Consider the following 17,288-nt stretch of genomic DNA (forward strand, 5'->3'; position numbering starts at 1 on the left):
GAGAAGGGATTGCAGCGTGACCATCCCCCCTGGGGGGTGATTTCTCACTTTCTGTCTCTCTGTCTCTCTCTGTCTGTCTGGCGAGCGCACGCACCCTATAGCGAAAACCTCTAAAAAAAAAAGTATTTATTTATTCCAAGGTGAGAGAAATAGAGAAGACAGAGACAGAAACAAGGAGAGATATAGTACCCACAATTTTTAAAAATAATTATTTAACTTAATTAATTAATCAATTAATTAATTAAATTTTAACTTGACCAGAGAGAGACAGAATGAGAGAAAGAGAGAGAAAGTGAAAAAGCAAGCCACCAGGTCTGGGACTTAAACCACAGTTGGCCATGTGGGAGTCCAGTGCCCTTAACCATACCACCTGTTGTTCCTCACAAGTTTCTTGACATTGCAATCCACACAATACCCAGCAAGGCCCAGATTATGGGCATATGTGAGCCAGTGTATTCAGGGAGGTCTTGGACATGAACCAAGAACCTTCTCTTGTGGGTCTGCTTTCCAGAGTGTCACTTTTTACTATGGTCCCATAAACTTGTACTTTAATTTCATTTTCCACAAACTTTTCGAGGTATCCCTGTGTATAAATTACTCTAATATTAAACGATGATAAACATAAGCTCACACAATGTTTAAAAAGAGTAGAAGCAAGGAGCCAGCAGGTGGCATGGTGGTTAAGGTGCTGGACTCTCACGTGGCTGACCACAGTTCTAATACAGGACCTGGTGGCTTGAAACTCATGCCAGGCTCATGTGCATGTGTGCCAATACACCTTAAAGGAGAATGGAGGAGAAGGGATTGTGGCAAGGCCATTCCCCTTCGAGGGTGATTTTTCGCTTTCTCTCTGTACTTCTTTCTTTGACAAATGCATATACCTTATAGCAGTCCCTCCACCCTCCTTTCCTACCCAAAATAAAAAGAGCAGAAGCAATGCATTACTGTGAAAATATTAGACACTAATTTTTAGGACCACTTTGCCATTCGCTTCCTAACATACACAAATGTTATTAAATATGTTTCTGTTAAATTACACACCTTAGAACTGGAGAATTTGAAGCAGAAGTCATAGATAGAAGTGTACAGTGGCCAATCAGGATAATTAATATTTGTGAGCCAGGATGATCATAGTACATGGACATGTTCGAAAAGTCATCTTTGCCTTGCAGAGCAAGCCCAGTTGCCTAGAGAATTTATAGAATGCTTTCTTAATAACTTTATCTGTGTCAGAAGACTACTCATAATTCCTTCCTAGCAGAGAAACAGAATATGCCAGAGGCAAATCTACGAGAGAAAAAAACCTAAAGAATCTACCTTTGCATTTAGAAGGAGATAAGACAGTTTCGCTTGGGGGATTCTGGGAAAAAGGAATCTCAAACCCTGGAAGAGTGCTTTTGAAACTAATTTGAATGGTGTAGCTGGCACAAAGGTGGATTTCAGCTGTTATTACAACATGTTTCTAAGAAGAATTTTCAAACATCAGAGCCTTGGGAGTCGTTTCACTGTACAGATCAATGTGGTTGATATGGGAAAAAAATAACTGCTTTAGTTATGGTCTAACGAGCACCTATTTTGGGGTTAAATTGGACATTCAGGTTCTCCTTGAATTAAATAAGTTTTTAAAAATGTTTACAGTTGTGGCTAACAACTAGTAGAACAGTTGATTTTGATTTCAAGCTTCAAAGTGGTTACATTTAAATCCATTTAACATTTTAAGCTTTTTTATTTCTATTTATATCTCAATATTTATTACTTAAATAGAAAGTCTATTTATTCAGACAATTTAAAGAGAATACCAGAAGTGGGAAAATGTTATTTTCAAACCAATTAATCCAATGTTGTACGTGTTTGTATTTCTGGGAATTTGTCAGATAATCTGGATATATTTAGGATGTTTGTTAGAAATATAGGCTAAGGTTTATACACACTTTGACATTTATCTATTTTTACCATATGTATAATAATTGTATATTTACCTCCATTCTGAGTATATAATGCTAGGGAGAATCTGGATATTTCTCTTTATTTTTTATAGTTTTTTTTTTTCTTATTTTGTTTTTAATCATTTCCTAATCTCATGAAATTTTCAAGCTTTATGGTGACTACTAAAACTCAGGAATGGATTAAACCATGAAATGTCCCTAAAATTTATCATTTTAGTTTTCCATGTCATTTGTCTGACAGGGTGTCTGGAGCAAACACAATACTGATACCAGTGAAAACTGTGTGAGAATCTCAGATGTCACATGATCAGCATGGGCTTTCTTCTGATTCGTCTCTCTGGGGGCCTGTCAGACATGCCAGCAAGCATCTCTTGGTTTCCAAGCACAGGGGAAAGGCCTGGAGAACTCCTGCATTCTAGGTGCGCTTCTAACCAAGCTCGTCTTCCAACTGGGCGTATTCTAAGGCACGGACACAGGTATGGTGCCAGTGTGGGTGAGTGACCTAAACCTCTCCCAACATGCTGTTGAGGAAAGAGGGATGAGGTTGGATTTGGTATAAAGAAGCTGTGCAAAAGTTGGGAGGGTTATGAATTGCTGTAACTTTAAGATTCATGTTGATAACTCGTTAACTTTATTGTAAAAGCAAAGACAGGAATAGATCAAAATGAGGGTGTGTCAAAAATACTTATGATGCAGAGTATTTTTTATGTTTATTTTTAAATGATTTATTTTTTTTAATATCACATTTTGAATAGCAAGGATGATTATAATAAAATAAAGATATTGCTGTATCTGCTGATTTTAGTCATGAAAACATGGAAATCTAACTTTCCCGATACTTTTTCGTGTCTTACTAATGTATTTTCTGATTATTAAAAAAAGTGTTTTCCTGTGCTTTGAAATGCACTCACAATAAAATATTTTAAACTCATTAATACTGATTTTAAAAGCCGTATATGGAGATACATGGAAGCATTAGTAATATCGGCATTTATTTATTTATTTTTATTTAATTCAACAAAGAACTTTACATTTTTCCATGTGTCAAATGTTTTCTCTCCTTGCACCTCACACCCACCTTTCACCACCCACTCTACCAGCCACTCTCTCCCTTTACAGTCTCTAGCATTTACATTCAGATCTTTTTAATGCTCAGATACTTTGGGGAATATTTATTTTTTTTTTTAGAAATTATAACTCTATTTTTTTCTATAATGGGTGTTACCTAACTGGTTAACAATGCTTAAATTTAATCCAAAACTTAAATTTCTTTATCTTATAATAAGAACAATTTAAATGACTTAGTTAATATGATTATCTTTCCATCAAAAGAAATTCATTTCTAATTTACAAATTTGTTTTCTTGTTATTTACATATACAAATACTCAATAGAAAGAAGTTACAAGACAAAAGCCAGCTAGCTAAGAACATATATGACCTTAAGGTAAGATTTATCTTATAAGTTAGTATTGTATTAGAGAGAATGTCAGAAAATAATTAGTACCATATATACACATTTATCACTAAACTTGATGATTGTTCCAATCAAGTTTTTCCAACTGCAAAGCAATTAAATGGAAAAATATTAAGATGTTTGAAGCATTTAAGAATACTATTCAGCATAAGAAACAACAAGACCCTGGCATCTGATAGAAAGTGGATGAATGTGAAAGATTTATTGCTGAGTGAAGCAAGTCAGGCTATGAAAGAGAGACATTGGATGTCTTCACTTAACACATACTGACTGTCCGCATTCTATGGTAGAGACTGGAAGATTGGAGGGTATAAGAGCATTGAAAATAGTTATGGACACTGGAGACAGTGTGGAAGGAGGGTGGGACAGAAGAAGAGTGTAGGGGAGGAAATTAGGGAGACAAATAGAGAAGTAAGACATTTGTGGGACACAGAAATGGTTTATTACCTATTGATGACAACATGTATAGTATTCTCAGCTGGACTGGTCTGAGGTGTGTTTCATGTTGGGTAATTCTCTCTACAAGCTAAATGATGTATAGCGATTAAGTGTGTGTGTGTGTGTGTGTGAAATCAGATCTACCTATGAAGAGCAATATGCTGGTTCTGTTCTATGGGGTTACCAAAAATACTGTTTTGGAAATGCTTTCTCTCTTTAAATCTTTAAGTGGCTTATATTTCCTTAATAATTTAATTTGTTTTAGTCACTTAAGAATGATCATAAACAGTTAAAGTTCCTAGCTTCATTAATCGAATGATTCTTCTTTTTATCCTTTGATTTGATGACAAATTTATACTCCTTTCAGAACAACTGCATGCATTATTTAATAAAGAAGATAATTAATAGACATTATATATTATGCAATGCATAATAATTATGTAACATAGTTAGAAGGATGAGAAAAAATAATTAGAGTGGTGAGTGCACATGCCCACAGCAAAAAACAAAATTCTGAAAAAAAAAAGATATGACTTTGAGGTAGTTCTTACTTCTCTAAAATACAGTTGCTAACCTTTCCTATCTACCTTTACAGCAGCTTTGTCATCACATTCTTTAAACATCCATTGATTTCTTAGTTATAGAACATATTTATCTCTTTCCTTGGCATAACTGATTAACTCTGAAAAAGAAAATATTTTTTATAGATTCAAATATTTTCCATCTTTTTTTTTTTCTTTTTGCTTATTACTTTCTGTGGAGGAGAGGTTATTTTATATTTTTTGTAGGAGTGTTATTTATATGAGTTAAGTGTAGGTGAAGAATATTATAATTGAATTTTTATGTCTATGTATTATTATTTTATTTTTGGAGGGGTGAAGTTTTTTTGCTATAGGGCATGTGCGCTCACCAGAAAGACAAGAGACAGAGAGACAGAAAGCAAGAAATCACCCCCCGGGGGGATGGCCATGCTTCAGTTTGTTCTCCTCCATTCTCCTCTCGGGATCTTTGGGCATGCACGCTCATGAGCCTGGAATGAGTTCAAATCACTGGGTCCAGAATTTGAACCTTGGTTTGACTACCTGGGAGTCCAGCAGCATAGCCATTATGCTATCCGCTAGTCCTGATATATATGTACTTTAATAAAAAATGATCTTTTATTAGATATTGGACCTTGAAAGTATTAAATATACTCTTTGAGGCTGAGCTTTTTAAACAAATAAATAAAAAAAGTTGTCACTGTACTGGGTTATTGTTAGAATTACGAATGATGCCTAGCTCAGATCATCTTACTTCCTTAAGCCCCTTCTCCTCAGATTTCCTATTATCTTAATTTTTCTCATACTTTACAATGGGGATCATGAAGAGCAATGATTATTGAAATATGGATACAGAGATAAGATAAACCAGTGGTGGGGTCTGGACAACAGAGGCAGCTTGGGGATTTGGTCCAAAGTAGAGTGTTCTTGCTAAAGTAGGCACCTATTTCACTGTTGTACTGTGACTGTTATTTGGCTTGGATAGGATATAAATTTTCTTCTTTTTTTCTCCTTCCTTCCTTCCTTCCTTCCTTCCTTCCTTCCTTCCTTCCTTCCTTCCTTCCTTCCTTCCTTCTTTCTTCCTTCCTTCCTTCCTTCCTTCCTTCTTCCCCTCCCTCCTTCTTTCTTTTCTTCCCTTCAATTGCCGAAACACATGTATGCTTGCTGAAGAGAGTCAAAGAATGGGAGAGGGAGAAACACCCTCTCCAATGGGGCATGCCATTTATTCATCCTGTCAGGATTTAAGGTTATGCACACACACACTGTCTTTTCAGGCAGCCAGGATTGGGACTCAAACCGTGGTTGGCCATGAGAGATCCAGCACCTTTAACCATTAGGTAATAGATCTTGAATATAATTTTTCAAGAGAAGATAGTAACCTGGATACTTGTGTGTGAAACAGATCAATTTCTAAATTTCTAAATTTTGGCAACCAATTAAATTACTTTTTTTTTGTAGAGGTATTTTGCTATAGGGCATGTGCGCTTGCCAGAAAGACAGAGAGAGACAGAGAGACAGAAAGCGAGAAATCACCCCCCAGGAGGGATGCCACACCGCAGTCCCTTCTCCATTCTCTCGGAATCTTGGGCATGCACGCATATGCGCCTGGCATGAGTTTAAGCCACCGGGTCTGGGACTCGAACCGCAGTCGACTACATGGGAGTTCAGTGACATAGCCATTACTCTAACTGCTGGTCCACCAATTAAATTACTTTAGAAACAGTCTAAAAACTGCGGGCTGGCAGGTGGCTTAGTGGTTAATGATGCTGAATTCTCACATGGTTGACTACAGTTCAAGTCTCAGTCCCGGCAGCTTGCTTTCTCAGTTTCTCTCTTCTCTCTCTCTCTGTATTTCTCTGGTCAAATTAAATAATATTAGTAATAATAATAAAATAAAGATAACTAAAAATAATTCTTAAAAAAAAACCAGTCCAAAACTTAATGTAATATGTCTGTAAACTGTCACGAACCATTACTTTACCATCTAGGCTCTTTGCTCGAAGACATTGCAAAGAGAAATTTGAAAGGTATTTTTTCCTAATATTCCCAGAGAAATGATTGTTTTAGTTTACTTTTTCGGGACTGTCATGTTTATCACTTATTTAGCGCCCTTTATTATTCATTATGAAGTGGTTCCATTTTCATTGAATTAAGAATGCCTTATGGGGTCAGCAGAAGGTGTAGCAATTACATCGCTGGACTCCTAAAAGGCTGACCACAGTTAGAATCCCTGACCCAGTGACTTGAAAATCATGCTGGGTCCATGTGCGTGTGTGCCCAAGATCCTGGAAGGAGAATGGAGAAGAAGGGATTACGGCGTGGTCATCATCCTTAGCAGGGGGAATTTCTCACTTTCCTTCTCATGGTCTCTCTCTAGTAAGTGCAGGCACCCAAAGGCAAAAATCTCTCAAAAGAATAAAAAGAAAAAAGCCTTACGAAGCATTGCTACAGAATCTTGCTGCGTTCTTTAACCTGAGGTCTCAGAAATGAGTGAGGACAGAGTGACATATTCAGAGCTAAAATTCCTCCATTCAAAGACACAGAAGAAAGACAAAAAACGTCCAGCTCCAAAAAGGAAAGGTATAGTGTTCTGTGTTTATTTCCTGAAAATGCGATGTCAAGTAAAAAAAAAAAAAAATCAAAGTAATTATGTTCAAATATATTTGACATTGCATGTCTGATTCTTTATATATTGAAAGGTATCTTTATGCATAATATTCAGTAAAATTTGTAAACTGGGTAATAATGACTTTAATCTTAAACTTCAGAATAAAAATTCATTTTGCTCTAATTGCAAAGGCTTTGCCACATTCATTGTATGCTTTGTCTTTTGATTCGTGTAGCATTTCCATGGCACAGTGTTGCAGTAATCCTGGGAATAATATGCTCTTTTCTCCTGATGGCAATCGCAGTCTTAGGATATATGTGTGAGTATCAGATGTACATATTTCTTATGAGAACAACAGACCAAGTTGAAATTGAGGTCCTGTAAGTGCTAAACCTCTGCCCTGACTTTGTAAAGCTCTTTGGACAGATCAGCAACCATGATGGTGTTGAGGATGATGACTATTATTTTGCTACCATTTAGTTTTTATGAAATTATATATAATTGTAATTATACAAAAAATTTGCTAAGTTCCATCTGTATGTATGTTATAACTTATTTTATGTAAAATTTGGTTTGCCTATGACCAGTAGATGGGGGAAATGTGTACATGATGACTACATTCATTACCTTACTACAGTCCTGTGCTGTTTGAATCACAAAAGAGAATAAATCTGATTTCTTCCTTTGGAATAAAATGTTATCTACCAGTTGGAATGTATTTCATGTCAGTTTTTAAAGAACTATACCTTATACTTGCTTTCAGTATCTTTTTCTTGATTTTTTTTTTTAGAGAGACTTTTGCTATAGGGCATGTGTGCTTGCCAGAGAGACAAAGAGAGACAGAGAAACCAAAAGCAAGAAATCAGACTAAATGATGGCCCACTACAACCCCTTCTCCATTATCTTCCTGGAGGTTTGGGCATGCATGCACATGTGCCCAGTGTCCTTTTCAGGCTGCCAGGTCTGGGACTTAGACTGTGTTTGGCCCTGTGGGAGTCCAGTGTCTTAAACACCACACCCCTTTTAGCTAGTCCCAGAAAATCATTCTTTATATTAAGGCTAAGCAAAAATTTTGTCATTTGTTGAGATTATGTAGATCCACATGATCTCTCATACATTAAAGGATGTAATTTAATGATAATATTAAAAAATATAAAGGTACAACCACTTTGGAAAACAGGTTGGTATCATGGTATAACTTTTCTAGAACTGAACATGACAATCTTCAGGAAATATCCAGGAGAAATACTTGGAAGAGTACAAGAATCCACTTCTACAGGAAAGTTCATAGCTCAAAGCTACCAAAATTACCATGAATGGGAGAATAAATACAGTTTTTGTGATGTATTCACAACACAGAAATTTGCAGCTGGTTAAAAAAATGAACTGCAGTCCTGTGAAACAATGTGAATGAATTCTATGTATGATAATATGAAGTGGAAAAGATTGCTAACATTTTCTGTATACCCTACACATTAGATCAAACATTACAAATTAAAAATAATGTCAAAGAGTAAAGATGCTATAAATTGATATAGAAAAAGAATTAGAATATATATTTACACACACACACATATATATAATACTTATTATAGAATTTAGTTTGATAATAACCTTTCTGGGAGATGTAGGCAGATAGAATATGGCAAAATATACGAATAGATAAATGTCATGGTTAAGACCCTGGTATAGTTCTGGGTAACAACAAATGAACAGCTAAATAAATAAATGAAAGTTCTTGGAACAATATTGAGAGTGTTTTATTATTGAAGGATTGAGAATAATCTTGTTCTGGGGACCAAAGTTCTAAGTGTTAAAAAGAGACAACTCCATTATAAAGAATAGGAAAAACAAATGATAGAAATTTGGGGGGAAGGGGTGACTTCCATATGCAGAGATTAATATATAGAATAGAAGAGAAACATTAGGGGGAAAATGCTGAGGACACTGGAGAGAAGTGAAACAGGTGGAGGTCATGATTACTCAGGATTCAGCAGGGAAGAAACCCACACTCAGGATGGGAGTTTTGAAGTTGTTTAGTGGAAAATAAAATTATTTTCTGAGACAGATGGATAACTTTGTGTTTGTAGGGTGAAGGTGAGGGGATTATGGCTGATGTACACTACTTCTATGTGAAGTCGCAGGTAAAGCCAGCTCGTGAGATGCAGAATCAAAGAGGTGCAGTAGATAATTTAGGTAGAGAGACTTTTGCTATAGGGCATGTGTGCTTGCCAGAGAGACAAAGAGAGACAGAGAAACCAAAAGCAAGAAATCAGACTAAATGATGGCCCACTACAACCCCTTCTCCATTATCTTCCTGGAGGTTTGGGCATGCATGCACATGTGCCCAGTGTCCTTTTCAGGCTGCCAGGTCTGGGACTTAGACTGTGTTTGGCCCTGTGGGAGTCCAGTGTCTTAAACACCACACCCCTTTTAGCTAGTCCCAGAAAATCATTCTTTATATTAAGGCTAAGCAAAAATTTTGTCATTTGTTGAGATTATGTAGATCCACATGATCTCTCATACATTAAAGGATGTAATTTAATGATAATATTAAAAAATATAAAGGTACAACCACTTTGGAAAACAGGTTGGTATCATGGTATAACTTTTCTAGAACTGAACATGACAATCTTCAGGAAATATCCAGGAGAAATACTTGGAAGAGTACAAGAATCCACTTCTACAGGAAAGTTCATAGCTCAAAGCTACCAAAATTACCATGAATGGGAGAATAAATACAGTTTTTGTGATGTATTCACAACACAGAAATTTGCAGCTGGTTAAAAAAATGAACTGCAGTCCTGTGAAACAATGTGAATGAATTCTATGTATGATAATATGAAGTGGAAAAGATTGCTAACATTTTCTGTATACCCTACACATTAGATCAAACATTACAAATTAAAAATAATGTCAAAGAGTAAAGATGCTATAAATTGATATAGAAAAAGAATTAGAATATATATTTACACACACACACATATATATAATACTTATTATAGAATTTAGTTTGATAATAACCTTTCTGGGAGATGTAGGCAGATAGAATATGGCAAAATATACGAATAGATAAATGTCATGGTTAAGACCCTGGTATAGTTCTGGGTAACAACAAATGAACAGCTAAATAAATAAATGAAAGTTCTTGGAACAATATTGAGAGTGTTTTATAATTGAAGGATTGAGAATAATCTTGTTCTGGGGACCAAAGTTCTAAGTGTTAAAAAGAGACAACTCCATTATAAAGAATAGGAAAAACAAATGATAGAAATTTGGGGGGAAGGGGTGACTTCCATATGCAGAGATTAATATATAGAATAGAAGAGAAACATTAGGGGGAAAATGCTGAGGACACTGGAGAGAAGTGAAACAGGTGGAGGTCATGATTACTCAGGATTCAGCAGGGAAGAAACCCACACTCAGGATGGGAGTTTTGAAGTTGTTTAGTGGAAAATAAAATTATTTTCTGAGACAGATGGATAACTTTGTGTTTGTAGGGTGAAGGTGAGGGGATTATGGCTGATGTACACTACTTCTATGTGAAGTCGCAGGTAAAGCCAGCTCGTGAGATGCAGAATCAAAGAGGTGCAGTAGATAATTTAGGAGAAGATGCAATATTTAAATTTGCTATAGAACTGAGAAAAGGGTGTGATTTAGTAATTATGCTGCATACTGGGGAGAGGCTAAATGATGATGAAAACCATACATTTTGAGCAGCACAAATCTGACCTGGCTTTAGATGATTGTGTAAAGACATGGTAGTGGATAAAATGTTCCAGATTTGGGTGTTTACAGATGATAGATGTGCATTTAGATTTTGGTGCAATATTATTGGAAGTCCAGCTATATATTTGATTTATGTGCTGCATCGTGTGGACTTGAGTAGGCAATAAGGAAAGGAGAAGAGAATGAACTAACTATAATGAAACAGGGGCCAGCAGGTGGCATAGGGCTGAGGAGTCTCAAATGACTGACTGCTGTTCAAGTCCTGGACCCGGTGGCTTGAAACTCACACTGGGTGCACATGTGTGCATGCCCAAAATCCTGAAAGGAGAACTGAAGAGAAGGGATTGCAGTGTGGTTACCCCCTGGGGGGGTGATATTTCCCTTTCTCTCTCTAAGTCTCTCTGGTGAGTGCCCGTGTTTGACAGCAGAAGTCTCTCTAAAAATAAGTCAGGCAAAACAAAAACAGAACAAAATAAAACAAAACAGAACAGATGTCTTTTCAGGTTCAGAATATGTAAACTGAAGTAGGTTGCTGATTTTGAGCAATGATTCCATTTACTATAGGGAGGAACATTATGAAACTATGCAAGGGATATTATATAAATAGACATCAACTTTGCCTGAGGACAATGGGTAAGAACAGAATGAGAAATGAAGAGACAGTTGTAGTCTTATATGGATCTTTTTCTTTATAAGCAGAGTCACACACTTTGTGTTTCTACAGTTTTTTATTCTTGACTTTTGGGAAGAGATAGCTGTTTATCTCAGAGACTTTCAATTTTCCTTTAGCATAATAGAAGCAGCTGCATGAGCTATTTTCCTGCATGAGCTATAGTCACTGAATACACTGTAAATTTACACTAAACATTCAGGCAAGTCCCTTTAATGGCAAATGCAAATACTAAATGAAATCACAACTCAAATAGTTTTTGAAGAGAAACGGCATAAAATCAATTGAAATATTTTTACTCCGAGTTTACATCATCCATTTTATAAATGTCAATGTTTAGTGCTGTTTTATATACCTTTACAAATTAAATAGCGCAAACTGTATTAATTAACCAATTTTATGATCTGAGACTTCAAAATTTTTTTACCTTAACTTTTACTCCTGTACTTGAATTTAGTCAACATTAATTATTTCGCTTCCTTGAATTTCTGTAAATGATGGTAATAAAGTGATCTTCCATGAAAAACATTCATGATATTAATTTTATCATACAAAGGTTTTCAGAACTGTTCTGGAGACAAAATGTCAGGTGTAGAAGACTTCCAAGCAAAAAATACTTCCTCACCAGTAATTGAAGGCCACTCAGCTTTATCACCTGGTGGAGGTAGGTACTGAATACTTAATCTGTGGGCTAAGAGATTTGTTTTTCCCATGGAATTACCCCCTTCTGTACCTTTCGATACATAATGTTAAAACTTTACATTGATCTTCTGCAGGATTTTAACTTTGCTCATCTTTCCTCATCAAATCCATTTTATTATAGTTAACTGAGTATTTTACTTTTCCAAAAGAGTACTTAACTTTCACTATCATATTGTCACATTAGTTTCAGTACTTTAGGGTTTTATGCTAGTGGATTGATAGTGCTCAATTTAGAACTCTTGGGGTTGTCACCATTCTCATATAGTCACTGTGGTATTTTTTTTACTGTGGCACAGTTGCTCTACATATTGGTGCGTTTTGTTTATACCTCAGAAATGAAGATTTTGCAATGTAACATGTATGCATGTATATAAGTTTTTATTTCTTATAGGGCACATGTACTCCCTGGAGCGAGACACAGAGAGACAAAAGAAGGACACCCATGAAGAATGTTCACACTGCAATCCCTTTTCCTTCATCTCTCCTTCCTCTTGGGATTTCAGGCACAAGCACGCACACATAGTATGTTTTTTAAGCCTCCAGGTCCGGGACTCAAGCGGCACAGCTAATCATGTGGTATCCAGCTGCCTTAACACAGCCCATGGAAACGCCCTATTTATTTATTTCTAATATCTCAATATTTTCCTACTTTATTTTTAAAAATGTTTAATAAATTATGATTTCTGGTTTATACTTGATCAATATATATTCTTATAGGGTACAGTATTTTTTTTTCATTTTACAATTGGTGCATGTGTATTCTAGAGAATGAGACAGAGAGAGAAAGTGAAAGTGAGAACCTCCCCCTCCCCCCATGGAGAATGGTCAACTACAATCCCTTTTCCAATATTCCCACCTTTTGAGCTGGGGCACACAGGCACACACACTGGCATGGTTTTCAATTTACCAGGTCTGGGACTCAAACCACTCAGTTGGCCACATGGGATCCACCTACCTTAAGTACCACATCACTGGTTGGCCCTAGAGTATGGTATTTCATAGCATGCATAGCATGTATAATAATCAAATCAAGGATATATACATATTTATCTTCTTCAACATTGAACATCATATCATGTTGTGCAGACTTAATGACACTTGTATTTGTTTTTGAAATATATATTATAATAAATTGTATAGGAAAAATATTACTGAGGCTGAGGCTCAATTTTTGTAAGGATGCATTGAGCTATGTATTAAACAAAAAAGCTATTATCAACATACCAAGTTTTAAAAAAAATTTTTTTTTTGGGAGAGATTTTTGCTATAGGATGCGTGCACTTGCCAGAAAGACAGAGAGAGAGACAGAGAAAAAAGCAAAAAATCACCCCCCAGGGGGAATGGCCATGCTGCAATCCCTTCTCCTCCACTCTCCTCTCTGGATCTTGAGCACGCACGCACACATGCCTGGTGTGAATTTAAGCCACTGGGTTTGGGACTCGAAGTGCGGTCGGCTTCATGGGAGTTCAGCGACATAGCCATTATGCTGTTGGTCCCCCAACATACCAAGTTTTGAGATGCAGGGAAATTACCTGTTTTCTAGTCATTCAGTCTGAAGCAGACAATGATATACATAAAGAATACATGTCTCAGGCCAGCAGGGAGCAGGGAGGATCAGGCAACTGGATCCCACATGACCCACTGCATGGTTTGAGTCCTGACTCTGTAGCTTGAAAATCACGCTGGGCAGGTGTGCCTGCATGCCCCAAATCCTTAGAGGACAATGAATGAGAGGAGACTGTGGTGTGGCCATCATCCTTGTGGGTGATTTCTCACTATCCCTCTCTCTCTGTTTCTCTCCAGCAAGTGTTCACACCCTATAGTAAAAACTAAAAAGAAGAAAACAAATCACTAAGTGTTCTTGGGGCTGGGGGGATGATTTTTGTTTTTAAGAGCACATCTGTAAATCATGTCATGGAAAATGGTCCTGCTGTGGAGAGAAGTGTTACTATTTTTCACAAGAACAGAAAACTTGGCATGACAGTAAGAAGGCATGTGAAGGCATCGGTGCCAGTCTCGTCAAGATTGACAGCAAGGAGGAGCAGGTACGTGAGAAAGTACTTCCCGAGAAATGTGTATGACCTGAGTTAGGACAATCATTTAGGCTTTGCTTCAACTTTATTTGGCTTATTCAATTGAAGCACTTGTAAGAATAGGTACAGATTTACCTGAAGAGGAGGAGAAATGGTGTTTAAGGGTCCTGGAAAAACAATAGTTATTAATCTCTGCCCCCTAAAAAACGACCCCTGACATGGGCACCAGGAATGATGGGCAGTATTTTCATTACATATGTTACATTTCCATAGTAATATACACATGTATGTGTGTGTGATCTCTCTCTCTATGTGTATATATATATATATATATAAAATTTTTTTCTTGTTTGCCAGAAGGCACATGGCCACGTGTTTGCCAGAAAGCACATGTGTTTGCCAGAGAGAGACAGAGTGAGAAATGGAAAAATGAATTAGCATTCCCCATGGAGGATGGTCATACTGTGGTCTCTTCTCCATTTCTCCCTCCTTTCAGGATTTTGGGCACACTCGCATAAGTGCCTTGTGTTTTTCAAGCCACCAGGTCCAGGACTTGACCTGTGCAGTCAATAATGTGGTATCCAGTTCCTTAACTACCACCTCACCGGCCTGCCCTCACATTTTAATATTTGACAATATTTAGTACTTAGCCTCTTTTTTTTTGTTTGTTTTTTGGAGAGGTTTTTGCTACAGGGCACTCGCCAGACAAGAGAGAGACAGAGAGACAGAAAGTGAGAAATCACCATCCAGGGGGATGGCCACGCCGCAATCCCTTCTCCTCCATTCTCCTCTTGGGATCATGGGCACGCACGCACACACACCCGATGTGAGTTTAACCCACCGGGTCTGGGACCCAAATTGCGGTCTACTACGTGGGAGTCCAGCAACATAGCCAATATGCTAACTGCTGGTCCCAGTACTTAGCCTCTTAGTGCTAAAGTAGGAGGGAGAAAAATTGCCTTCAATGATATAAAGAGACCAGAAGAGATGACTTATTCTGCTGAGTTCTATTCTTCTACCATTAATGCTTAGAAGAATCGTACTTCCAGGGAAATAAAAGTCTTTGACAATGGGAACAATCAAATAGAAAATAAACAATATAAAGAACTACATTAATTATTATTTTTATTGTTTATCATGAATATACATATTAATAATCATTGTAGTTACTATATTATTAGCATACTATTTACGTTTAATGTTATATTAAATAAGGTAATATTCAATAGTAAAATATTGGGATGATTTTTCACAAATGAAATTTTATATTACCTATATTCCAGAATGACAGAAATATCACTTTTCTAGATCTATCACATTTTGCCCTCACTTACAAGGTTTGGGACTATAAAGTCATTTAACAATTTTGCCAATTAATTTTAATGATCCAATTTTTGCACTGAATTTTATCCTTTCAAATTTATATCTATGTGAAATATTTGATATAAATAAAATGTATTAGTTGGAATAATAATTAGAAACAATTAGCAATTCTTTTATATTCGCAATGTTTCAGACCTCTGCATAATTCTTTCAGTATATAAAATCTTCAAAACAAATACTATAATTTCCTTTTTGTTCTACAAGAGCAAAATGTGAAAAGAAGTCAATTAATTTGCTTGTTCACATAGTGACTAAATAATAAAACCTGTCTTAACACTGTATCTATAGTTTCATTGTTTTTGTTGCTGTATAATATTACACAACTTGGGCACACAATTTTCCATTCTCAAGGTGATGGGAATTTTGGTTGTTTCTAGTTTCTGTTATAAATAAAGTCATTAAGTACTCTTAGACTTGTTTTCTGGGCAAACCTTCTTTATGTGACTTAACACAAATTGTCCTACTATCAGAGTTTTGGGCTCACAGAGTATGCAAAACCTTTATGAACAAAGTTCAAATTACTCCTCATTGAGTTATTTCTTTGATCCCCAACATTCCATCAAATTGGTGGTGTCATTCTTCTCATATTTTTGCAGCTGACTAGATGTACAGTGTCTCCTTGCACTCTGGCTTTGAACTTATTGATCTCTAGTGAGCTTGGCATCTTTTCCTGGTTGGCCAGATATGTTTCCTTTTATGTTACATATCTGATAGTGACTTTTGCCCATTGTTTGAGTTGAAAAATTTAATTTTCTTATTGATTTTAAAAAACACATTATTTTTATATATTTATGTTTCTAAAGTATTAGTGTGGATACCATCTCCAGATTTGAAAATTGTCTTTTCACATTCTTTTTTTCCACCCATATTTTAAAATTTCATTTTCTTTTATACATTCAAGCACATTATTTAGCTTACAAAATGAATATTTCAACAGGTGAACATTCCTCCCCAGTCCAGTTGATAAAACTATAAAATATCCTTAATAGATAATACCACATTTCTTTGTCCCATTAATGTGCCTTTTTCACATTCTTTAAGCTGTGTGTTGATGAAGAGTTCCAAATTGAATGGCACCATATTTACATCTATCCTTTCTAGTACTTCTGATTTTTGTGTCTTTTAAAAAAACTTCAGCATACCCTTTTCTTGGTATCTGTCTTAGTGCCAGAAAAGATGAGTGATTTGATTATTAACGTCTTTCGCTTCTGTACTTTTTTAATTAATGGAGAGTTTAGTGCTTGCTCTGTTTATCATAGAGTATTTGAAGATAATTGTGACTAATACTTTATGAAAGTCCTCTGTTAATAAAATGTCATCTTTGCATTATTACTAATACTAGTAATTCGAATTTTCTCACAGGAGCACATTCAATCACAAGTTGGATATATTTCTTGGGTTGGATTATATAAAAAAGGAGATATGTACCCGTGGACATGGCTGGATGGCTCACGTCCTTCTCAGAAGCTGTAAGTTCTCATTTCGTAGTCTTCCCCCTCAGTTTTTTCTTAATAACTGATTCATACACTACGATCCAGTAACAGGAGCCAATTCTTGTGCCTTAGGGAATACCTTTCATTCCATTTGATCTCTGTTCTCAGGCAGCTGATACAAACGGCATTATTTTTCTCCATGTTGTTTAATGGAGAGTCCTTCCCAATGCAGCAAAGTAACATTTTTCCTTTTCATAATTTTAGTTGTTTTGGTATATCCTCTGATCTTCCTTTTGTTAACTAGTATGTTTAGAGAGCAGGAAACAAATATA

The 17,288-nt window shown here is 36.1% G+C and overlaps 1 protein-coding gene across 1 annotated transcript; it reads left to right on the forward strand.

The window, feature by feature from the left end:
• Positions 1-9,114: 9,114 nt before the first annotated feature.
• LOC114005823 (CD209 antigen-like protein A) lies at positions 9,115-17,016 on the forward strand. The gene is made up of 5 exons (XM_027767749.1): positions 9,115-9,150; positions 10,507-10,594; positions 11,962-12,069; positions 14,001-14,152; positions 16,886-17,016. Exons 1-5 carry the CDS (start codon positions 9,115-9,117, stop codon positions 16,994-16,996), a joined length of 495 nt encoding a protein of 164 aa, XP_027623550.1. The 3' UTR covers positions 16,997-17,016.
• The last annotated feature ends 272 nt before the right edge of the window (positions 17,017-17,288 follow it).

Source organism: Tupaia chinensis, unplaced genomic scaffold (assembly GCF_000334495.1).
Source record: "Tupaia chinensis unplaced genomic scaffold, TupChi_1.0 Scaffold144578_1, whole genome shotgun sequence".
Classification (NCBI taxonomy): Eukaryota; Metazoa; Chordata; class Mammalia; order Scandentia; family Tupaiidae; genus Tupaia; species Tupaia belangeri.